General features: G+C 39.2%; 1 protein-coding gene across 1 annotated transcript in view; it reads left to right on the forward strand.

Annotated features, from left to right (window-relative positions):
• Positions 1–26,873, forward strand: part of ATP9A (ATPase phospholipid transporting 9A) — a 134,427-nt gene that overhangs the window by 60,859 nt on the left and 46,695 nt on the right. The window contains exons 9-14 of the mRNA XM_088458051.1: positions 1,424–1,499; positions 4,761–4,837; positions 6,363–6,523; positions 8,522–8,664; positions 9,705–9,817; positions 22,791–22,997. Coding sequence (XP_088314177.1) covers positions 1,424–1,499; positions 4,761–4,837; positions 6,363–6,523; positions 8,522–8,664; positions 9,705–9,817; positions 22,791–22,997 — 777 coding nt within the window. The remainder of the gene's footprint in view (positions 1–1,423; positions 1,500–4,760; positions 4,838–6,362; positions 6,524–8,521; positions 8,665–9,704; positions 9,818–22,790; positions 22,998–26,873) is intronic.

A 26,873-nucleotide genomic window follows, 5' to 3' on the forward strand; every position in this document is an offset into this window, starting at 1 on the left:
CAACCTCAATGGATGTGTCATCAATGAAATGGACTCCAGGTTAAGCAGAAGGATAGTGAGAATGGTAGAGAAAAAAAAGCCAAGGAAAACTCCCGACGAGGTAAATGCTGTACTGCAAGGTCAAGGTACGTCCGTGTCTGATTGTATCATAACGCTTTTTGAACAGCAGTGGGCTCCATGGAAGAAGACCCAGGAGGAGTAAATTTTTATAAAAACAGTATAAAAAAGCCAGGCTGGTATTTGCTATAATGCATATTGGCAAGCCACAATGCTTCTGGTAGAATGTCCTTTGGGCAGATGAGTAAGAACTGGAGCATTTTGGTAAACCACATCAGCTCTATATTCACAGACGAAAAATTAGGCTTTCAAAGAAATGAACACCATACCTACTGTGAAGTATGGGGTTGTCTTGGTTTTGTTTTGGGGCTGCTTTACTGCATCTGGCACTAGGTGTCTTTTTAATCTGTGTAGAACACAATGAAATCTCAAGACTATGAAGGCATTCTGGAGTGAAGCATACTGGCCAGTGTCAGAAAGCTCTGTCTCAGTCGCAGGTCATGGGTCCTCCAACAGGATAATGACGCAAAACACACAGATGAAAGCACCCAGGATTGGATAATAACAAAACAGTGGACTATTATGAAGTGGTCTTCTATGAGCCCTGATCTGAAGCCTATTGAACATCTATGGAAAGAACTGAAATATGCAGTCTGGAGATGGCACCCATCAAACCTGAGACAGCTGAAGCAGTTTGCTCAGGAAGAATGGTCCAAACTACCTGGTGACAGGTGCAGAAGTCTCACAGAGAGCTACGGAAATCGCTTGATTGCTGTGATTATCTCTAAAGGTTGTGCAACAAAATATTAGGTTAAGAAACCCATCATGTTTTACATATTCTATAAAATATTCTGTTGAATCAAAAATTAAATTGCAAAGTCTAATTTTTATTAAATATGGAATAAACAAGTGGAAGGGTACCAACAATTTGTCCAGGTCTTTTGGAGACCGAAAGCTTCCAATCTGGCAGCTGGGACGTGTAAAATTTGCAGCAGAGCTAGAAATGATTACATAAAATCAAAGTTCCTTGAAGAATAGAAATATCAGGTAGTGATAACCATTATAGGAAAACTAATCGTTAATGTAATGTTTTAAAATGTTGTGTAATAATAGATGCAAGTTTAATATTTCTAGTTTGTGCCTTAAAAAATACATAGTTGTAATAAAAATGTACAGTTTATAATAAAACTTTTTTGTTGTTAGTATTCTGTTTTTTTTTTTTTTATCATGATCGTAACTGCTTTCTTTGAAGAGGATTAGTCTCTCAAATATATTTAGTACCTTCTGTAAAATATATATTTATATTTCTTGTACACATGTCAGAGTATTTCCCATGAGATGCACTGTACTCATTCTCTCTCCACAGGAGGACAGTGATCCCCCAATAAATGAAAGTTTAAGCATCGAGAACACTTTATGGGCTAGTACGGTAATCGCTTCAGGTACAGAGAAACATTCTTTTGCCTTAAGAATGCATGTTAACAATTTAATCCCTCATTAGTTTGTCTCTAATTGAAAATAATTGAGTCTGTCATTCAGAAAATGAGTGCCCCAAATTAGTTGGTGATGGCGGGGGGTGGTGTTTTCCCTCTCCTAATGGAGCTGACACCACAAGAAAAGTCACCCCGAGGGCATTTTATAAATGATGGTTAACTAAAGAAATTTGTGACTCTAGTAATGTCTCATTTATCAGGAATGACCGCAGACCACTCCACATTAAATAGTACTCTCTACAGATGTGTCCACATACACCTATCCTCAAATCGTGCCAAGTAGTCCCATTTAGCGAACCACAGACTTTACGACTTAGCCACGCTAAAACACTAATCCTAAGTACCTATTACACTATAAGTGAGCTAAGACAATTGAGGAAAAAGTACACAATCTAGGGTAAATAGCCAAAAAGCAGGTCCGATATGCGAGATTTGCGCCATGCGTCGTTCTGCTTTATCTGCGACAATACCAATTCCTTTGCAGCAAAAAAATTAATCCTAATTATCTAGTACACTATATGCTAACTAAGATGCGAAATTTAGGGATTTGTATCAAAATTCAGGAAAAAATGCACAGCATGGGAATTGCGCTAGGCATCCCTTGCCAAATGGTGCAAAAAGGTTATAGGCGTATAAGGACACATCTGCATGAGGTATAATGGAAAACACAGTGTATTATAACCATTCATTGCTGTCTTGTGATTAAAGATCTTTTGTGCTCTTGAATGGACTAAAAGGCTCCAGGAATAGTGATCATTCTTCAGGGATCACTGCTAGAGCAGTTCCTGAAAGCAGAACCTTCACACTAGGCTCTGTAATACTATAGGCACTATGTTGTGTTGGTTCTGAGCAGGACTGGTGAAGGAGAGACAGACCCGTAGCTGTGATTCCTATAAGAAATTACTTTGATAAAAATGTTTCATAAAACAATATCTTTAGGTGTTACTGTAATTAAGAATGGGTGATAATTGATAAACATTATGTAGAATTGATACTGCAGATAATATAAATGTACTGGAAAGAATGAGAATCAATACTTCTATTTATTTTTTTATAGATATTGATTTTACATGAATTACATGGCATATTTTCCGTTTAATGGTCTACTCTTACTTGAGTGCTGATGTTAGTGGCACCCCGATTAGACAAGAGTTGAAATTAAATTTGCAGAGTAATTGAAATCTTTGTTAGGGCCAGGGCCGTTGAGACCGCTGCAGGGCCCAGGTGCTAAAGGGTTTGTGACCAACACTGGGAGGTGTGGCCACGTCCATCCAAACAAAAAATATAGTAGACTATGTGCAGCGCCGGGAAGCAGCTTAGCAGCTGGGCCAGACCCATCCAACAGATCCTGCATCCTCCCCACTCAGCACCCCTGGGCAGGACTCTTGAGGAGTATCTTTTAGCGGCTCTGCACAGTACTATCAATTAAGGTTTCCTAGCATTGCAGATTTTCCTGTGCACCTCTACGGCGTGTAAGCAAAATTCTGCAGTGTTGATCGTTTTGAGGTTTCGGAGAAACGGTCGCAACGCCAGCACCTCACAGCCACATTGCGTTAGGATCCCGTAGTGCAGGACATGGTATAAGAGTGAGTGAAAGCTGGCCAAGACTATTATAACATACGTAGTCTTGCAGTTGCATTAAACATAAGGGCCTCATTTAGTAACAAGTTTTATCACCAAAACGAGTGATAAATGTCACTGTGTATGATAAATGGTTCTCCAGCCAATCAGCTCCCAACTGTCAACTGTTATAAAAATGACAGTTGGGAGCTGATTGGCTGGAGCACCATTTATCATACACAGTGATATTTATCACTCGTTTTGGTGATAAAACTAAAGTATGTTCTGATCTTTATAAATGCTGTTTCATGCATTTTTAGAATGTAAGCCCTTACGAGCAGGGCCCTCTACCCTCTTGTGCTTCTCCCTACTTTAGTTTCATCTACTTCTTACTCCCCACTAGGACACCTAACACTTGGTTGCTTATGTTCTGTTGCTTATCTGGGTGTTATGGTCGCTAATGTAGCAATGTATATTATCCATGTCCTGTATTGTATTGTACTGTAAGTCGCTTGTCAACAACTTGTTTATGTACTTTGTAAGGTGCTGCTGAACATTTGTGGCGCCATATAAATAAATTATGAGAATAATATTCAATAATAAATAAAAGTCTAGTTTGCTACTGTGAGTCTGAATATAAAACACAATTTGGTTTGCATCACTAGATGGAGCCAGTAGTCTGAAAATGTAAGGGCTATGAAAAATGCTGGAAGTGATAAAGAAACATTTAGGGGCCAATCCTATTAGGTGCGAGTTGCTATTTTCACTTGGAATTCGCATAGCGAATTCATTTTGCAATCCAATTAGCAACTCGCACTGAATCAGTCGGACTGAAGTCGCAACTTTCCACTCGCACCTCCCTGAGGGTGAGAGATGGAAAGGAAAATCTTTATTTCAAGGTTAAAATGTCGGGATACTGTGCTGAACCCCTTGGACACCCCCATGACTAATTACTAATGACTAATTAGGCATTTGGAAGTTTCCAGTTACCTTAATAAGTCAAATAATTACATTTCATTTTTTGGGGTTAAAAAAAAAAAGTCCTCAAATTACCTCAAAATCAACTTTTTCGTTGGTTTAGGCACCCCAAATTTAATTAAAAATTTTTAGTTGAAAAATAATTGTTTTTTATAATTTATTTATTAAAATTTTTCAAGGTGCCCTCAAAGTACCCCCAAATCACAGATTTTCCTATTTTTTTTTTTGCATTTTTTTGTTTAATTCGTTTGCGTTTAAACGAAAAAAAGATTTTTTTGAAATGTAAATTTTTTTGCATTTAAAAAACCCCCAAAACAAATCAACCATTTGACACCATTTAAAAACCTAAAGTACCTTCCTTATGCTCACAAACAGCCTTCTATATGGTCCTGCTAAGATAATTATCCATTTTGGGGGGTCCAGGATGGTCTCTCCATATTTTCATGCATTTCTCGTAAATCTCATTTGGCAGTCAATTTGCACCCCTCTGCTGCGAATAGGCATTTTTAATTGGATTGGAGAATTCCCGGGAGCGCACTTTGCTACGAGGTGTGCGAGTTTTAAGAAACAAACTTGCTACTCGCCATTCGCACCTAATAGAATTGACCCCTAACAGTGTAACTGTTTTAATGCTGGTTTGCAGAGTTCTCTGACTTGTGTTTTCTGTTCCAGGCACAGTGGTTGGGGTGGTTCTATATACTGGTCGAGAGCAGCGCAGCGTGATGAACACCTCAAATCCCCGCAGCAAGGTACTGGTGTAGGGACACACATAGACTTTGTCAAGACAAAATTGTCATGACATTTCACACCGTCGTATGCACCTTAGAGTATATTTACTAAAGTGCCGGTTTTTAGAAGTGGAGCTGTTGCCCATAGCAACCAATCAGATTCTAGCTATTATCATTTCTCTAGCACCTTCTAGAACATTATAGCTTGAATTTGGTTGCTATGGGCAACATCTCCACTTCTAAAAACCCGCACTTTACTAAATAATACCCCCTTGAATCTGTCTCTTGAGGGTTTTTTTAAAGTGTTGCTGAATACAGCAAAATGCAGTTTGTATGTGTGAGATTAACCCCTTGATATAAGCATCTATCATTGGGCATACTGTATATTGCTCTGAGGTTTTGTGCAGTTGAGCCAGTATAAAACTATGTAAAGTCCTCTATACTTACATCAGTTTTCCGACAACGTGCCATTCAAAATGTATATTAGCACAGTATCTCTTACACATCCACGTCTCTGATCAGAATGGCACGCTGCCTCTAGAGAAACACTGCTTGGGTGGCCAGGAACACAGCTGTGAGATCATCGTTCTAATGTGGGCTTGGCAGAAGTCTGAGGCATACACTGAAGGAAAATTCTGTCCGTTTCATGGACAGACACATGCTACATGTGTTCTAAAGGAAAATGTCCCATAGGAAAATCTGATGAGCGGTTCAGACATATTGCCAGTTTTGCAATAATATGTAGAGAAATATTATTTTATCAACAAAATAAGCAGATTGCAAGTGTTTGACTATTGTGATTTAGCTGAAATGTCTAATTTTTAAACACACAAAATGTAAGAGTGAACAGCACTGACAAATGGACTATCAATGTAATGAGTATGCCCACACAACTTATATATGTATTTGTGTAGCTAAAATGTTTTGGGTAATTATCAGAGCTGAAGATATTTGTGAATTAGAGTTTGAATATATAGAAAATTGCTTTGAGTTCCCTGCTTAAACATGCCAAGGAGCTGCGGCTTACCAGTAAATTTACCCCCAAAGCTGCTGTGTGACAGGGCCCTACAGCCGCCCCATTTGATCTTGTTGGTCAGCCGCTTACTGTGAGGGACATACCGTAATAAGGCTGCATAAAATGTTAATCAACTTAAAAATCCTTTAGCACATGTATAACCTATAAAAAAGTAAAATACACTGTTTACTATTACCATGTTAGTTATGTATATAAACTCCATTTATGTAATGTGTTATTGTTCAGCGCTCTAATTCAATGTGTTCTTTTATGTCATTGAGGTAATACCTACATCTTGTACCATTCACAGAAACCTGTTTCAAATATGGAAACAAGTGAATGTTACCAAATGCCTCTCCATTTTGTGGGTTTGTAATTTTAATGATGCTATTAACATGCACATGCTACATGATACTTGCTTTGCACTTTACTGAATAACGGGCACTACTTGCACTTACTCACTACCTGTACAGGGTGCAATGTAAATGAGTCCTGTGAGTCACCATCTCTTCTCCTTACACTGTACTACAGATCGGGCTCTTTGACCTGGAAGTGAACTGTCTGACGAAGATATTATTCACTGCTCTGCTGGTCGTATCCCTAGTTATGGTGGCTCTTCAGCATTTTGCTGGTCGCTGGTATCTGCAGATCATCCGTTTCCTACTCCTCTTCTCCAATATTATTCCTATCAGGTGAGAAAAGCAGGGCCTTTCAGATGGAGCTAAAATATATGTACGAGGTCTGCTACTATATAGTAATAATTGTTATTATTTTCTATTTTTATATGTTTGCTTAAATAGTATTGTGTGTGCCGATCTAATATATATGATGTCTGATTTTTTTTCATATGCCATATTTTATGCTTTTTAAAATTTATTAGTAAATTGAATAATGATCATTATTAAGATTTGCAATATTTTTATGTCTACCTTTTGTTTTCCAACACCTCCAGCTTCTAATAGCTTTTTTGGCACTTCTCTTCAGTTAAGGCTAGCAGAAGATGTTTTGTAGGGTATCCGGTCTTTAGGTCTACACTGAAAAGGTAGACCATACAAGTTAGACAGACAATAGGTCGACACACTAAAGGTCGACTATTAAGAAGGCCAACAGGGACATAAGGTCGACACAAAAATGGTCAACACATAAATGGTTGACCCTGAAAAAAGTGTTGGTTTTTTTTTTAGTGTTAGGCACTTACCCAGACAGTCAGGGTTAGGCACCAGGAGGGGGAGGGTTAAGGTTGGGCACTAGAAGGGATGGTTAGGGTCAGGCACCTACCCCACCGGTTAGGGTTAGGCACCAAGGGGAGGGTTAGGGTGAAGATTAGGGCTAGAAAATAAAAAGATCATGTGTCGAACATTTTTGTGTCCACCTAATGAACCTGTCGACCTTCTGTCCCTGTTGACCTTTAGTGTGTCGACCTTCAGACCCTGTCGACCTATTGCCTCTCTAACTTGTATTGTCTACCTTTTTATTGTAGACCTAATGATTCACACCCGTTTTTTGTAGAGCAGCATTCTAGTGGTGTGACTGTCAGAGCGTTATTCTATCCTATTTGTTTTCCTTGGTTACAGTTTGACTCCTGAACTTAAATTTCATTTTATTTTACACTAAGCCCTTCAGGATACGTACTAATAAAATGGGTTACTCCATAGGATGTTAATTGGTAAAATCTTTCAATAAATGGTAACCACGTTTGGGGATTTGTATTCTACTCGGCTAGATTCAAGCATTACAGCTTATCCTGGAATTGAGAAATCTTAACTACAAATCGTGGTACATTTTTATGTTTATATTTTTTTTTTCTTATCATCCCATGGGGAGGTACTGGACCCTGGAGTATATAGGACTTTGGTAATTTACCTAAATTCAGGTATGTTCTGCTCCTCCCTCTTATACATCCACATCCTGCAGGGAATGCCAGCCCACATGATTTTAGTATTTGTGACTTTTCTGCTAGTTTATTTGAATTGACTTCTGTGGCAACCACTTGGAGTAAAAGGCATCACCAAGTTGTCTGCAATTTGGAGTGAGCTGTGGAGGTGCCGTGCTCTGTACCACATCCCACAACCCCGCTCTAATGTGGGATGTCTCCTAGGGGCCCCCTTCAATGCTAACACTGGTAGTATGCCTGGCTGACACTTCACCATTCATCCTTCCACATGGGAGACAACATTCCAAAATTACCCTGGTTGCCTCACCATATGACTGAAAAATGGCATGCATAGACATGGTTCGTGGCAGCACAAATACTTGGGTTGCTCAAGCACCCACAGCACTGGTTCCTATGCTTCCTGGCTCCAGGAGGCTTCTGGTGGTGTCTGGGAGTGCCATTACCACGGCCCAAACGGTGTCGGATCTTGGAGTTCTGATTTGTAAACCTCCATACCTGATCGGTCAGGGAATTCTCTATCACTGGTAGTTGACAAGTTCCAATTACACCAAGACATTGTAATTATGGCACAACATATGATTCCTTCTATCTAAGAATAGAAATCTCTTCACTCCTTTGACATTAGGGCATTGAAGATCCATGTTGCAAGGGGATGTAGTCAGCACCCCTGCAGGAAGGGGATGTATAAGAGGGAGGAGCATGAATACCTGATATTATTTAAAGATTTACACTGTTTTTTAACCTAGTTTGAGTAAAGTAAGTGTCCTCTAAGCACACATATTCTGTGTTTTTGTAGCTTGCGGGTGAATCTGGACATGGGGAAAATTGTCTACAGCTGGATGATCCGCAGGGACCCCAAGATCCCAGGAACAGTGGTCCGATCCAGCACAATCCCAGAGCAGTTGGGACGAATCTCCTACTTATTGACAGACAAAACAGGTAGGAACCGCAGCAGTCTGTTCATAATCTCCTGAAATTATAAATGTTTGTGGTATGTTGGAAATGGTGTTTAAAATGTACCAAAGAAAAAAATGTACATTTAAAAAAAACTAACAAAAAACAACCACCTCATCACTAACAGATTAACAGATTCTTGAGGTGCCCTCTCCTCCAGTAAAGGAAGGGGTGGGGATGCCCTAATCAATAGAGAATATTCACATATGAGAATATGGTGCAGACATCAACAATTATAGGGAAAATAACATTAATAAGGACCTGAGGCTTGTAAAAGTAGCTGCTGGAGTCTAATGTAATTAGAGGAAACTATTTCTAATGTGTAGCTGAATATGACCATGTATTTAACTAGAAAAACCTGCTTCATTTTGATCTTTTGAGCTAAATGATTTACTGTTCCATGAACTTGTTATTATCTGTGGTGAGATTTTATAGATGGCAATAACAGTGACCCCTACAATTAATGAACATACACTAGCCTAAATAATAAACTATTTAAATTTTTTTTTTTAATTAGGAACATAACGTGCAAAGTTGAATTAGATTTAAAATATAATTCCACCCATTATTGAAGATGTAATCTCAATATCATATTATATGTACTTCCATGTTTAGCTGAAAGTTTTTTAAATTTAATTCTGCTTAACTATCGCACCAGTGCATCTGAGAGCTAGAAACCCTGCTTACCGGGTCTGGCTATTGGTCCCAGATTACTGACCATCACAGTCAGCCAGGAACCTGGAGGACACCCCCCGTGGTGTAATATGCCTTTTCCAAGGGTTGTCAAGTACTGAATGGAAGGGCACCAGAAATCCTTGTTAGAGAGACCAGCATGTGAAATGGACTTGTATGTTACCATGGGGGGGGGGTCAACTTTTTTTTAATTAACTTTCTGGAGTTGCATTTTCATCTGAAAGACCCTGTCTGTGTGTAGAGGAAACTATTCCTGTTTGAAGCATTTAATCTACTTGCTTTATCTGAAATTGCAGTAATGTGTTAGGGCACATTTGTTTTTACCCCCTTAGGGACCCTGACACAGAATGAGATGGTTTTTAAACGTCTTCATCTGGGGACGGTGGCCTATGGGATGGACTCAATGGATGAGGTGCAGAGTCACATATTCAGTATATACACACAGGTATGTGTTATGGAGACGTATTCTCACAGTATTGTTATCCAGTTTTGTCAAGGAAGATGATGGTGACCTAGCTGTTGTGTGTCCTTTCTACGGTTTCTTATCCAAAAATATTTTGTAGAATATTGGGATGAGAACTGACCCAAATCTAGCTTCAATTAGCCTCTGAGAGGACCTCCACCCTCCCCTGTGCTGCAATATATGAACACTGTGCTAAGGCTACACTGGGGAAAGGACTGCAGGGCAATGTCATTAGAAACTTTTGAGACCAACTCCATTAGCTGCTTTGTCTTTATAACTGGATTTTCGCTTGAAAATCAAACAGATCCACAAGTGTGACCGGTACCACAGAGGACCAGCTGTGACATTGTTACTGGCACTCTCTAATGTAGCCTTAATTCTGACTCCAGCCCTAAAGAGCTGCACTATGAGCATAGACATACAGTGAAAATAAATAATGTTGGCTATCTTTTCCAAGAAAAATATTTTTTATTTTCTGTGAAATGAGAACAGTCACTAACTCTCCAGTTCAGCCTCTTAGAACTGCATACCTGTGAAATAAGTGCTACTGTTCTTTTTGCAACTAACTCCGATGCATGCTTTGTTTGAACAAAGGTAAACAGGAGCGTATGGGCTTTTTGTATTGTCTAGTTTTAAATGACTGACCAAAAGGGAGATAATTCAAATGCTGGATAGAGGTAAAAGTATCACCCAGTCAGTTTCCAACTGTCATAGAATAATGGCAGTTATAAGCTGATTGGTTGGTACTTTATCTCTCTCCAAAATTTGATAAATCTCCCTGAAGTCTTAAATTCAGTTGTTCTGGAAGTACAAGTCCCATCATGCCACATACACATTAACAGATCAATGCACATCTTTCTTAGGCACCCTCTGAGGCTCTGCACAAGTTTTATACAAGACATGCTGGGATTTGTAGTTGCACACTTTGGTGACAAAAATAAACATTGTGGGGGAGATATGAAACCTCAGAGAGAGAAAAAGAGAGAGTACTAACCAATTAGCTTCTGCCATTTTACAGGCTGTATTTGAAAAATGACAGAAGCTACTAGGTTGGTACTTTTATCTCTCTCCAAACTTTGATAAATCTCCCCCTGTATCCTTGTACATGAAAGGCAACAGATTATATATTTTACTATGATTAATGTGCAATGACAAAGCTGTGCTCTGGTTAATAAGCCACCAGCATTTTGGACCCCCCAATTTCATGTAGCTGTTGACAAATGAATTAAGAGGCTGATTTGATTGTGTGTAATGAGAAGAATTTTACTTAACTGTAGTTCTCATCCTTGGTCTCCATCATTATTTCCATTCTGCAACCTCTTGACCTGGAAGTGAAACTTTTTCTGCCTTTGACGCCAGAGGTTAATAGAGCAGGAAGCACAGCCCTGTGTCCGCTGTGTGACCAGCCTAATTAAGTCATTGTCTAATTAGAGCAGAAGTTTGGAGGCAAAAACTATAAATAGTCTCCTAATATTTCATGAAACTGTGTAGTGTAGCCTCACGTCCAGCATCTGGTTTATGTTTCCATTAATCATATCCATAATAGGGAATGTGTTCCCAACTGGAGGGTCATTTGCTCTTTGCTCACAAAATGTGTGTCTAATGGAATGCATAACCTGACAAGTTTTAGTCTGAATATCAGATAGAGCTTCTGTCAGTCTCACACTGTTTCAGTGATTACGGAGACCGATATCTGGTTTATGCATCATATACACAAGATATAGACATGGTGATGAAACTTATATTGTTAAAGCAAAATATCAAAAAATAAAGTCCTTACTCTTCCAATATTAGAGCTTATGCGACGTAGGGGGTAATAACAATATGCAAACAAGGTAAATGATTATACATTTTTAATAAACTCCTAAAGCAAAGTTTTATTTTTTGGGATTTTTTAAACACAAACAATTGCTTAGCAGCACCAGTAGTGTGGTGTGATCAGACACTAAACCAACCTGTTGTGTAGCTAACTTATGCCAGGCATACACTATACAATTATCTGGCTGTTCTTACAATTATCAACAGATCAGCCAGATACTTGTACAGGGTACTGCTGCGTCCAACCAGTAATTATGGGTCTGTCGGATGTGCACAATCATACAGCATGTCCGAAAGATCACGTCATTTCTAAGTTAATAATTGTACACATCAGGCAGTTATGTGCTGCCGACCGACTGACATTTTCCCTGTTGGCCAGTCTATTATACAAATTCTTTCTTTCATCCCTTGTGAAGGAACAATAATATGACAAAGCCCTGCTGATTTTCTGGATAGGAAATTGTGAGGCAATATCTGACAGTATAAAATCAGTGTATCACAATATCATTAGCTTGTCAGATAATTGGGCAGTCGGTCTGACAGATATTTTATCTAAAGGCAGGGCCGCAACTAGGGGGGGGCTGGAGGTGCACGTGCACCGGGTGAGCCGCTGTACCTGGTGCCAGTGACCTCCAGCCCGGCGCTGCAGAGAGGCTCCAAGCCGGACGTCCGCTGGTAATATTTATTACCAGCGGGCGCCCGGCTCCTTCTCTGCAGCGACGCGGTGTAGCCGGAGCCGGAGGCTGGAGTTCTCTCCCGAACTCCAGCTTCCGGCTCTCCCCACGGGCACTATGGGGGAGACGTCATGACATCTCCCCCATAGTTCCAAGGAGCAGCCGGCGGACCGGACGCGACGCTGGATGCAGGAGCGGGGTTCAAGGTAAGTATTTTTTTTTTTTAATAAGCTGCACTACAGGGGCATTATTATGGGGGCAGGGGCATTACCACAGGGGCATTACTATGGGGGCATAGGCAATAAGGGGCATTAATATGGGAGCATGGGCACTACAGGGGCATTAATATGGGAGCATGGGCACTACAGGGGCATTACTGTATGGTGGGCACTACAGGGGCATTACTACATTACTATGGGGGTATTAACATATGGGCATTACTATGGGGGCATTACAATATGGGCACTACTGCAGGGGGAATTACATGGGGGGCGCCAAATTACTGTCTTGCCCCTGGTGACAAAAATCCTAGTTTCGGCCCTGCTAAAGGTGCCTACACACTTGGCGATATTTTACCCGTTCTGGCCGATTCCGACGCATTGGAACGACAGATTGTGTAAAATATGCCCAAATTGTGAGTCCCCACTCACGATCACGATGTGATGTGCATCCCCGCTGGTCATACATCGCCTCGTCAGATCTGCCATGCTGTAGGGCACATCTGGGACACAATGCACTGGAAAAAGTCACGGATGCACGATAGATCGTTTGAAGATGGACCAAATCGTTTGCAGAGCTGCCGGGGAGGAGTTTCAAGGGTAATCGAACTCGATGTCTGACTGTGTGCAGATCGGTAAGTGTGTAGGAACCTTAAGGGTTTATGACCAGCATTAGCCTCTTTTGTACACTCTTATCTAAATCCATTCAACAGAGGTATTTATTTCATAACCGTAATGCTGGGAATACTGTACACTGTCAGATAAAATATCTGACAGACACTTTATCTGACAAACTGAAACCATCCGATATCGTGGCCATTCCGGTGTGAGATATGTCACCGCGTATGGCCACACAATATCTGCGTTCCTACACAGGGGAGGAAACTTTTCCCCGTTCCTTCACCTGTGGGAATTGGCCAGATAATTATAATCTAGAGTATGCCCAGCATTAGTAGTAATGATGGAAAATGTACAAAGAATAATCAATAGAGCGCTTCACACTGCTGCTGCATCTAGCACTAACACCCGTCAGCTGGGTGTGAATAATGACTATAATGCAAATGGTGAAATTCACCGTGATAGACTCTGCAGCGCTGTGTTAAATGTTTAAATCAAATATTATGTAGCAGATCACTATACACATAAACCACATAAAAAAAAACAAAGAGAAAGAATCATGTGTCCATAAAGTCGAAAAAATGTTCCTTGTAATGAACAATAGTGAAAGGTATTCTTTATAAACAACACTACATAGCGTCTGATGATGTTTTATGGATACTGTCCGAATGAGTGGTAACTTCTGTATACCACTTTAACGTTATCCTGGATGGTTTTATAGTCACAAAAACAACGTGAGACTCTGTTCCTTAAAACAATATTCTAGCAGGTGAATCGAATGATTGCAGTTCACCCAAGACAAAGATTTTAAAAGTGTCGATGTTCTCCCAAAACAAATACTTTTAATAAAACTTCAAAGACAGTCACAGTAAAAACAAAAAACAGATTCCAAAATAGATCTTCTTTAGAAAGAGTATATCTCTTTCAAAATACACTAATGTCATTCAATGATGTTAGCTCCGTGTACGACAGGACTTGGAGTAGCTTACCGGACCTGCAGGGACCCACCGAATAGCAGCGTTATGAGCTCCGTCTACGATAGTAGGGATATCCCAGAGGAAATCCTATATCACCTGATGATGTCAGATTGGTAGATCCTCTGGGCAGTAGATGATATTCAGGGCTCGGCTCTCACCCGGTACCTGTCTGCTCTCCCCACTATCTCCGACGTGCTGTTCTCGGCTCTCACCCGCGGCTCATGCGCTGTGTATTACCGTCTAAGCGTGTGGGTTCTAAACTGCTCCGGCATCCAGCAAACATCTGCCCCCTGTCGGCTGGGTTCTCCTAATCCCGCGTAACTGCAATGGCTAATGTAATTAGAATCTCCGTCTCCAAATCAGCTTACCAACGCGTTTCTACCCTGTACGGGTCTTTTTCAAGGCATAGCTGACTTGGACGCCTCCCCTTCCTTTTATATTCCCACAGATCCGGTTAGCTAATTCCTGACATCTTATACAAAAGTACATCTTACAGGGTAATAAAAGCCAAAATCATCTATCTTATTATATAAATGATGTATACATATTCAAACACTACCATAACATTAATGGCATGCCTATCTAAAATACTAAGACGAACAATAACAAATTAAATATGTGCAATTTTTTTGGATCTGACGGTATACATTGAGGATTCAAGAATTTGTACTAAAAATTATTTTAAACCGACTGATAGTAACTCCTTCATAGATATAGAGAGTAGCCATCATCCAAATTGGCTGAAAGGAGTTCCTAGCAGTCAATTTCGTCGCATAAAACGTAATTGTACCAATGAAGATGTATATAAAGAACAGGTACAGCCCTTAAAGGAACAATTTTTGAATAAGGGGTATAATAAAGATACTATAGAAAAGACCCTTCAAAGTATTGATACTATCAAGAGGGAAGAACTTTTAATCAAAAAGCAGGTAAAACAAGATAAAGATTTTTCTGTTTCTTTTGTTACAACTTTTAATAAAGATTACAGAAAGTTGGAAACCGTGCTAAATAAACATTGGCACATTATAAAGGCAGATCCTATCCTGAAAAAAATACTGCCAGAAAAACCTGTAGTAATTTATAAGCGAGCACCTAACCTGAGAAATGTGCTGGTTAAAAGTGCAATGTCACCTCCTAAAAGATTAGGTACAAGAATAACGTCTAAGGGTTTTTTCAGATGTGGTTCTTGTATAGGTTGTAGAAACATCAAGAGCGAAGAAGGGAATAAGATTAGTAATTTTGTATCATGTGTTACTAAGAAGAATTACAAAATTAACCAATTTCTGACTTGTAACAGCAGCAACATTGTATATGTTATACAATGTAGTTGCAATAAACAATATGTTGGCAGAACTAGCCGCCCCTTCAAAGTTCGTATATCAGAACATTTGAGAAATGTCCGTAAGGGCCTGGAAACTCACCATATGTCAGCACACTTTAAAAATATGCATAGATGCTCTATTGAGAATATAGTGAGCGTTAAAGCTATTGAGGGAGTGGAAAGAAGGTTCAGACAGGGTGATCTTAAAGCCACATTAGCTAGAGCTGAGATGAAGTGGATTCATGAACTTAGGACTTTACAACCAAGAGGCCTTAATGGCGATTTTGAGACAAAATGGTTCATGTAATCCTTATACACCTATGGGTACATGTAAAGGTTATATTGTAGTGTTGGATCTATTATGAGAGGATGAGGTCAGGTGATTTACTGCATGACAATATATCTTTTCCTTGTTGACGGGTATACACATCTGATTGGCACACTTAGTACTTATTCACTATATACAAGCTATATTGCTTTTTGCACATATTTAATTTGTTATTGTTCGTCTTAGTATTTTAGATAGGCATGCCATTAATGTTATGGTAGTGTTTGAATATGTATACATCATTTATATAATAAGATAGATGATTTTGGCTTTTATTACCCTGTAAGATGTACTTTTGTATAAGATGTCAGGAATTAGCTAACCGGATCTGTGGGAATATAAAAGGAAGGGGAGGCGTCCAAGTCAGCTATGCCTTGAAAAAGACCCATACAGGGTAGAAACGCGTTGGTAAGCTGATTTGGAGACGGAGATTCTAATTACATTAGCCATTGCAGTTACGCGGGATTAGGAGAACCCAGCCGACAGGGGGCAGATGTTTGCTGGATGCCGGAGCAGTTTAGAACCCACACGCTTAGACGGTAATACACAGCGCATGAGCCGCGGGTGAGAGCCGAGAACAGCACGTCGGAGATAGTGGGGAGAGCAGACAGGTACCGGGTGAGAGCCGAGCCCTGAATATCATCTACTGCCCAGAGGATCTACCAATCTGACATCATCAGGTGATATAGGATTTCCTCTGGGATATCCCTACTATCGTAGACGGAGCTCATAACGCTGCTATTCGGTGGGTCCCTGCAGGTCCGGTAAGCTACTCCAAGTCCTGTCGTACACGGAGCTAACATCATTGAATGACATTAGTGTATTTTGAAAGAGATATACTCTTTCTAAAGAAGATCTATTTTGGAATCTGTTTTTTGTTTTTACTGTGACTGTCTTTGAAGTTTTATTAAAAGTATTTGTTTTGGGAGAACATCGACACTTTTAAAATCTTTGTCTTGGGTGAACTGCAATCATTCGATTCACCTGCTAGAATATTGTTTTAAGGAACAGAGTCTCACGTTGTTTTTGTGACTATAAAACCATCCAGGATAACGTTAAAGTGGTATACAGAAGTTACCACTCATTCGGACAGTATCCATAAAACATCATCAGACGCTATGTAGTGTTGTTTATAAAGAATACCTTTCACTATTGTTCATTACAAGGAACATTTTTTCGACTTTATGGACACATGATTCTTTCTCTTTGTTTTTTTTTTATGTGGTTTATGTGTATAGTGATCTGCTACATAATATTTGATTTAAACATTTAACACAGCGCTGCAGAGTCTATCACGGTGAATTTCACCATTTGCATTATAGTCATTATTCACACCCAGCTGACGGGTGTTAGTGCTAGATGCAGCAGCAGTGTGAAGCGCTCTATTGATTATTCTTTGTACATTTTCCATTGCTATTTTGTTTTCAGCATTTAGGATTTTCTTGAGCTGCATCAATATGTTTAAATTTAGAGAAGAAAGAAAGAATGTAGTTAAAAGCGTATTCAATGATTCATATAGGGCTGACAATGAAATGGATGAGGATTTAGAAGGGATTATGAAAAAACTGCAGAAATTACTTCTGAAAGAATGTAATCTGTGGTGGGAGATTGCCACATTAGAAACATATGTGGCAAATCGTCTCATACCTAAAGGCCTCCGTATTAGTAAATTACCCTCATTCAATACTGGGACAGAAAGTTTCAAAAAAGAATGGGGGGAGATCCTAAATTCTTGTTCATTTGCCCTTATGCACATTATCATTGATGAAAGGAAAAAAGATATACATAAAGTAGAAAGAGAGATAGAAGAGCTCAATAGTTTAGTTCTCCCGTTCAGGGATCTAGAAGATTGTATTGAAATGGAAAGAAAAATTAGTGAGAGAATAGGAAAAAAGGAACAAGAACTTATCAAAAAGAAACAGAAAAAATATAATAGGGACAAAGATTATATAAATTTGGACCTATGTAAATTGGATATGGTAGATATCTCTTTTTCCTCTACAGAAAATGAGAACGGTATAGATCATGATTTTGAAACAACATGGGATGTGGAGAGTATGCAGGGTGAAAGAAAGAAAAGGAAGAATTCTGTTTCTAAAAACAATTGTATTAAAAAAGTTGAAAAGAGGATGAAAACAGGTTTTGAGAGATCACCAATTCTGACTGGAAATAGGATAGGTAGTTATAGGAGAGAAAATGTAGGGAATGGTATGATGAGATGCACCCCAAGGTTTTGGAGGGAGAACAGACATACAAATGATCCTGATCGATTCCATTTGGAGTATAGAACAAATAATAGATTTGATGTGTTGGATAAAGAGCATTATGAGGAAACAAACCAAAGGGTGCCTTTTTTAGGGGGGGGATACAACAGACCTTATCAAAAAAGAGGATGGAAAAAATACAGATTTTAAAACCCAAAAAGAAAAGAGGTAAAAGGGGAGGAGGATTGAAAAAAAGAAAAAAATATTTGGAAAATAAATTACTTATAAAGGAAGAAAGTGTTAAGAATAAGAATAAAAATGTAGTAACTAGAGACAACATGGGTTCCAGAATATATAACCTCAGTTCACAGGTACTTACAGATGGAGAGAACAAATTATTGAGTAAGGGCTTAAAATTTGCGCCGACAAATGATATGAAATCCTTACAGGTATATATAGACACGCAGAAGTTTTTACGAAGATTAGCCCTAAAAAGGTTCTTTTATAAAGAAGATGGAGAAACTAAAGAACTATCTGTTTATAATGGTAGAGAAAAATTTAAAGATAAATCTACCTTTAACCCTGTGGGCAGTAGAGGGAATTTTGTGGAAACATATGGGAAATTGGTCACGGAAGATTTAGAGACATTGTGTGATATTACAAAAAAGAAAAAGCAAAGATATCCCAGATGCAATATTTCAAAGGTACAGAGAGATGCGTTAAAAGCTTTAAAAGAAAAGAAGGAAATTACCATAAAAATGGCAGATAAGGGAGGAGGTGTAGTTGTTTTGGATACCACTGCATACGAGAATAAAATGTATGAATTATTAGCAGATAAGGATACATATACACTTTTAAAAAAGAACCCTATTGAAGATATTAAGAAAAAATTATATGCTCTCATTGATAAATATACTAATAATGGTGTGCTATCAGAGAAAGAAAATATTTTTCTAAAGGTTGAAAATCCTGTATTACCGGTAATATATGGACTGCCTAAGATCCATAAAAATGTAAATGATCCCCCCTTACGTCCGATTGTAGCAGGTATCGATTCAGCTACAGCTAATTTATCGGAAGTCATAGACTTCTTTTTACAGCCGATTGCCCGTAAAGGGAAGGCATATTTGAGTGATACCACTGATGCGATCAAAAAGTTGGAGGCTATAGAGTGGAAGGAAGGAGATTTGCTCATTACTGCCGATGTATCGGCATTATATACCATCATTAAACATGAGGTGGGCTTGAGTGCAGTGGAAAAAGCCCTGGATATAGAAATATTTGATGGGGATACAAAAGCGTTTATTTTGGAGGGCATAAAATTTATCCTGATGAATAACCACTTCACATTTAAAGATGGACATTATGTCCAGCGGTCCGGAACAGCGATGGGGACGAAATTCGCCCCCAGCTTCGCGAATATCTTCATGGGCATGTGGGAAGATTCCCATGTATGGCAGAAGCTGGGGTGTGGACTCGTCGCGTACCATCGATATATAGATGACATCGTGATGGTGTGGAGAGGGGGTTTGAATACATTTAAGACTTTCCAAGAAACAATGGATGATAATAACTTTGGAGTAATACTGACGTATACCATTAGTGAGAAGCAAGTACATTTTTTGGATCTGACGGTATACATTGAGGATTCAAGAATTTGTACTAAAAATTATTTTAAACCGACTGATAGTAACTCCTTCATAGATATAGAGAGTAGCCATCATCCAAATTGGCTGAAAGGAGTTCCTAGCAGTCAATTTCGTCGCATAAAACGTAATTGTACCAATGAAGATGTATATAAAGAACAGGTACAGCCCTTAAAGGAACAATTTTTGAATAAGGGGTATAATAAAGATACTATAGAAAAGACCCTTCAAAGTATTGATACTATCAAGAGGGAAGAACTTTTAATCAAAAAGCAGGTAAAACAAGATAAAGATTTTTCTGTTTCTTTTGTTACAACTTTTAATAAAGATTACAGAAAGTTGGAAACCGTGCTAAATAAACATTGGCACATTATAAAGGCAGATCCTATCCTGAAAAAAATACTGCCAGAAAAACCTGTAGTAATTTATAAGCGAGCACCTAACCTGAGAAATGTGCTGGTTAAAAGTGCAATGTCACCTCCTAAAAGATTAGGTACAAGAATAACGTCTAAGGGTTTTTTCAGATGTGGTTCTTGTATAGGTTGTAGAAACATCAAGAGCGAAGAAGGGAATAAGATTAGTAATTTTGTATCATGTGTTACTAAGAAGAATTACAAAATTAACCAATTTCTGACTTGTAACAGCAGCAACATTGTATATGTTATACAATGTAGTTGCAATAAACAATATGTTGGCAGAACTAGCCGCCCCTTCAAAGTTCGTATATCAGAACATTTGAGAAATGTCCGTAAGGGCCTGGAAACTCACCATATGTCAGCACACTTTAAAAATATGCATAGATGCTCTATTGAGAATATAGTGAGCGTTAAAGCTATTGAGGGAGTGGAAAGAAGGTTCAGACAGGGTGATCTTAAAGCCACATTAGCTAGAGCTGAGATGAAGTGGATTCATGAACTTAGGACTTTACAACCAAGAGGCCTTAATGGCGATTTTGAGACAAAATGGTTCATGTAATCCTTATACACCTATGGGTACATGTAAAGGTTATATTGTAGTGTTGGATCTATTATGAGAGGATGAGGTCAGGTGATTTACTGCATGACAATATATCTTTTCCTTGTTGACGGGTATACACATCTGATTGGCACACTTAGTACTTATTCACTATATACAAGCTATATTGCTTTTTGCACATATTTAATTTGTTATTGTTCGTCTTAGTATTTTAGATAGGCATGCCATTAATGTTATGGTAGTGTTTGAATATGTATACATCATTTATATAATAAGATAGATGATTTTGGCTTTTATTACCCTGTAAGATGTACTTTTGTATAAGATGTCAGGAATTAGCTAACCGGATCTGTGGGAATATAAAAGGAAGGGGAGGCGTCCAAGTCAGCTATGCCTTGAAAAAGACCCATACAGGGTAGAAACGCGTTGGTAAGCTGATTTGGAGACGGAGATTCTAATTACATTAGCCATTGCAGTTACGCGGGATTAGGAGAACCCAGCCGACAGGGGGCAGATGTTTGCTGGATGCCAGAGCAGTTTAGAACCCACACGCTTAGACGGTAATACACAGCGCATGAGCCGCGGGTGAGAGCCGAGAACAGCACGTCGGAGATAGTGGGGAGAGCAGACAGGTACCGGGTGAGAGCCGAGCCCTGAATATCATCTACTGCCCAGAGGATCTACCAATCTGACATCATCAGGTGATATAGGATTTCCTCTGGGATATCCCTACTATCGTAGACGGAGCTCATAACGCTGCTATTCGGTGGGTCCCTGCAGGTCCGGTAAGCTACTCCAAGTCCTGTCGTACACGGAGCTAACATCATTGAATGACATTAGTGTATTTTGAAAGAGATATACTCTTTCTAAAGAAGATCTATTTTGGAATCTGTTTTTTGTTTTTACTGTGACTGTCTTTGAAGTTTTATTAAAAGTATTTGTTTTGGGAGAACATCGACACTTTTAAAATCTTTGTCTTGGGTGAACTGCAATCATTCGATTCACCTGCTAGAATATTGTTTTAAGGAACAGAGTCTCACGTTGTTTTTGTGACTATAAAACCATCCAGGATAACGTTAAAGTGGTATACAGAAGTTACCACTCATTCGGACAGTATCCATAAAACATCATCAGACGCTATGTAGTGTTGTTTATAAAGAATACCTTTCACTATTGTTCATTACAAGGAACATTTTTTCGACTTTATGGACACATGATTCTTTCTCTTTGTTTTTTTTTTTATGTGGTTTATGTGTATAGTGATCTGCTACATAATATTTGATTTAAACATTTAACACAGCGCTGCAGAGTCTATCACGGTGAATTTCACCATTTGCATTATAGTCATTAGTAGTAATGATGTTCACCAGATTATTTTGCCCCTTTTGTCTATCGATCTTGTTTATTACTGTCTGTTCCCAATTATAAAGCGCCTTGGAATATGCTGGCGCCATATAACTAAATCTAGTTAAAATATTTATTCTGAATTAGATACATTAACATGATTTTAAGTGATATCTTCTTGGGAGAGGTTTGTGCAAGGAATACAGTATTCCGTGAGCAGTTAGAAAGTTGATTAATTGAAATGGTTTTGTGACTGTCCTGTTTCGCAAACCAACAGGCATGCCCCGTTACTCTCCAGGGATTATTCCCTTAGAGACACATACAAATATATTCTGCCTGGCTCTAAATATAAGACAGAAACTTAATAAACTACTGTCTGGCGATAATGTATATTTAATTTTGAAAGCTTCTTCACAAAGGAGACTACATATTGTAGTGTGTCTTGTAGACGCTAATATGGTGATAGCAAGGACTTATTTTGGTAACTATGAAGTTAATTAGGACTGATTTTCTGATTCGTTATTTGGATGTATTCCCATTTGCTGTTTACTATTGATGGTACCGCCATAAATAATAATTATTTTTTTTTATTTAGATTTTTTTTTTATTTAGATTTTTTTTTAGCAGAAAAAAAGTTAAAATTATATTTTTTCTTTTATTTTAGTACCAATACAAGCACTTTCTTTTAAATTAGAACACACTCTATATACGTAACATTTGTCATCAGTTTGTGACATTATTCATTGTTACTGACTTTCTCATATGTAGGAATAATATCTGAAAAAGCACATAGACTTATTATAACTGGTTTTATGGTACAATTTCCTTCCAGCCGGCTCAGGACCCTCCAGCACAGAAAGGAGCCACCACCAAAGTGAGAAAGACCATGAGCAGTCGCGTTTATGAAGCTGTTAAAGGTATCGCCCTCTGCCACAATGTCACGCCGTCTTACGAGTCTAACGGTGTGACCGACCAGGCTGAGGCAGAGCGCCAGTTTGAGGATTCCTGTCGGGCCTATCAGGCGTCCAGCCCTGACGAGGTATTTCCAGAGTGCTTTGAAATACTCAGTGACATTTGCCTGTGAAATATAATAATGCACAGAGCCATACGTTTTCACTCAACAAGGCTATGGTGCGGTAGCTAATTTATACACTTATTTATACCCAATTACTATATGCATGAAAACAAATGTCTGTGCTGCTCTAGCATATTAGGTTTTACTACAGTTTTTTCAACATTTGAGTTAATATTTTCTTATAATATAAATATTTGCACCGCAGCCATTTTATTAAAGTGAATGCATTAAAGTGCACAATTATCAAATGCTTTTATTGATCTTGGGGGCAGGTGGTACCAGAAATAGATAATTTGTGAGAACCCTTTCTATTTACTGCTACACACTGTAGATACATAGATACAGTATACACCTACAACCAAAAGAAGATTTTCCTCATTTCCTTCAGGGAGTATTCTGAATCACCCCCAAATCTCTTAAAAAAACAATAAGTTACCACAAAATCAAATGCCTACTGAGTGATGTCACCTTTTACAATTGGTATATTTTAGTTTAGATCTTTGCATTAAAAGTGTGAAAAATATTTCCTCTTAACCAGGAATAATCTTGTGTGTAGTTCTCCAGTTTTTTTGTGAACAACAACTCCCAGCATGTTGTGTTAAAGACAAACTGTGAGAATACATACGCCACCTCCCAGTGGTCAAAATGAGGAATTAAAGCTACATGAACTGTAACTGAGTTTTGTTCTACAAAACAAGTGGCTTTGTGATAATATTGACTTATGGAGCATACACACGGTCAGATTTTTCTTCAGATCTGAACGATAACTATTTAAAAAATCGTTCAATCGTTCATATCTGAAGGAAAATCTGACATATCTGTCAGATGAACGATGTGCGTTCCCGATGGTCAGATAACGATATCTGACATCTGATGTGTTTGCAGTCAGACTTGGACGATTCCATTCATTTTAGTTCAGTCAAAAATCGTTCAAATCTTTTGTCAAATCGTTCATCTGACAAATTTAATTGCCTTACTTCCCAGTAACTTACTTTTACTGACAAACCAGTAACATTTTGTATAGTTAAATTACTATACTATAACAATGCTGAATAATTTGGGGATTAATTATCATTATCCATAACAAAGTGATGACTTTATAACAGAGTGTTGTTCATTGAGGGGGTCATGAGCATATTATATACGGAGATGCCTCTGCTGAAATAATCTTCCAATGTTCGTGTGTGTTGTGCTACACTTAACAAGAGAAAACTGATCTGTGCATGCGTTTTATGCATAGTAATCTGGTTATCTGTATGATTTAACCGTACAAATATGGAAATATATTGAATTATGAAGCGGAAATACAGTTGGATGACCACTGCGGCTATGACAGGTCTGTGTGAGAGCGGCAGTGCTGTTCTGCAGTAATACAATCTTAACTTAACAAGGAAGGCGAGACACTGCATTAAGTAAGAAATTGGTTTTCCTGACTCTCTTCTTACCTTCAAATTTTTACCAGTTGGCATAAAATAAATTTCCTGAAACAGAAGGCAGGATTTCCTCAATTTGTTTCCTCTGTTAAACCCCTCTCTGAAGCCCATCTTGTTGAGATATCTGTTACAGCCCCCTGGGCATAGCTGTCCATTGCTACAGTAAATGGATACAAGCAGATTGTAGATAAGGCGCTCTAGAACTGGTAGGTAAACAGCGACCTGCAGAATGAGCTACGCTCCTGCAGAGGAATTCCTTTCAGTCTGTGGTGGCCACGGCATATCTTATGGGGTGTTTTCTTCTTCACCTCATTTCTTAACAGACCATTGCAGTGTACTGCAGTCCCTATTGCTGTTATGATGGGTCTTGCATGCCAGGCACCCTAAAGAATTTGGTTTTCAGAATTTATTGACTAAATGTTCAGTTAGTAATCACCTAATTTAGTTGTTCAATGCAGAAATCGATGTCAAGAGTCAGACATGACGGCTGGCTGAACTTCACCACTGGTTGTGAATCACCTTCCGCCCAGGTGATTCTTCAATGGTTTAAAGAGATGGAAATGACTCAGTGCCAGATCAGGGCTGTAGGGACGATTGCCCGATGGTAGCGCTATAACAACTCGCGTGTGTGTTGGGTGAGTGTGGCCTGGCGATATCGAGCAGCAATACAACGCCTGTTTACAGCAACCCAGGTCGTTTTTGACTAATTGCCCTACGCAACCGGCTCAATGTGTCACAATAGCGGACAGCATTTACAGTATCTCCCTTGGTGAGGAAATCAACAAGAAGCAAGCCCTTGTGGCCCCAAAACACAGTCACTATGAACTTCTTTGATGATGGAGTAGTTTTGAACTACTTTGAAGGTGGGGACGATGCATGTTTCCATGTCATTGATGTTTGCGTAGTCTCCAGTGTCACAGGATGCACCCACATTTCATTGCATGTAATAATACGCTGCAGGAACTGCACCCCCTCCTTATGGCACCGCGTCAAGTGCAATCCCATCCTATTAGTTTTGTGAACTTCTGTAAGTTGTTTTGGTACCCAGCGTGAACATTTTTTTTTGCCGCTGTTTGTGGGTAGGGAGGGGGCTGCGACGGCCACAGTTTCCCAAAACGGAGGCGTGTCGCTGCCTTTGGGGGAGAGGGAAGAGACCAGGATCTCCGTTAGCTGATGGAGATTTCCCAGCCTCTTCCTCTCCTCTGTGGGGGCCGGCTTGCATGACCCCATGGGTCACCTTAGCCGACCGATGTTCCCTGCTGAGTATCCGATGCTGCGTTGGACAACACATCTCGGATAAGTAATGCAGCAGGAGCTGTGATGCCTCCTGCTGCATTACCAGATCTGCAAGGATTGGAAGCTTTGCAATTGCCGCAGTGGCTGTATTTCCGCTTCATAATTCAATATATTTCCATATATGTACAGTTATATCATAATCAGATTACTATGCATAAAACGCATGCACAGATCTGTTTTCTCTTGTTAAGTGTAGCACAACACACACGTACACCTTAAATTGTAAGCTTATTTAAGCAGAGGCATCTCTGTATGTAATATGCTCATGACCCCCTCAAAGAACAGCACAAGTGTCTTTGACTGTGCAGTGATTGTTGGTGCCAGATGCGGTAGCTCGAGTATCTCAGCAATTGCTGATCGCCTGATATTGTCATGCACAACAGTCTCAAAAAACATCTAGTGAGTGTGGAAATAAGAGGAATGACCAGACTGGATCAAGCTGTCAGGAAGGCCACAGTAACTCTTATAACCTTGTATTACAACAGTGGTATGCATGAGCATCTCTGAAGTGAGTAGGCTACAGCCATAGAAGACCACATTGGGTTCTTCTCCTGGCAGCTGAGAACAGGAAACGGAGGATACAGTGGGCACTAATTTGCTCCTTTCAACATGGTAACTAACCATGTCACAAGGCACATATTATCTCAAGCTGGTCCCACAAACCTGGAAATGATTTCAGTGTACTTCAGTGGCCTACACAGTATCTAGGGGGTAAATTTACTAAAGGTTGATTTCAATAGATTTATCTATTTTAATCTATTTACTTACAACTGATCTAAATCGATGTTGTGTTTTTGGGGCTCTTGATGATACTGTTGTACTCTGAGCTGTAGTGTAGATAAGTGCAGCAAAGTGCCTGTAGTATTGATGACAGCCTGCAGAAGATGATGATGATACTAGAGTGCTGCCCAGTACTTATAGATGGATGCACCAGTGTGTAGTGGCAATGGGACACCTGCTGGAATTGGCTCGAAGTGCAGAAGATCCCATATGGTAGGTGCTTGGGATGAATGCAGACTGAATGGCTACAGGAAACAGTTATACGCAGGTAGCTTAGCTGGTGTTAGAATCAGTATGCACTATAATGCAGGACACTGGAGTCAAATGCAAA

The sequence above is a fragment of the Taudactylus pleione genome, unplaced genomic scaffold, assembly GCF_031769625.1.
Source record: "Taudactylus pleione unplaced genomic scaffold, aTauple2 ptg000803l, whole genome shotgun sequence".
Taxonomy (NCBI): Eukaryota; Metazoa; Chordata; class Amphibia; order Anura; family Myobatrachidae; genus Taudactylus; species Taudactylus pleione.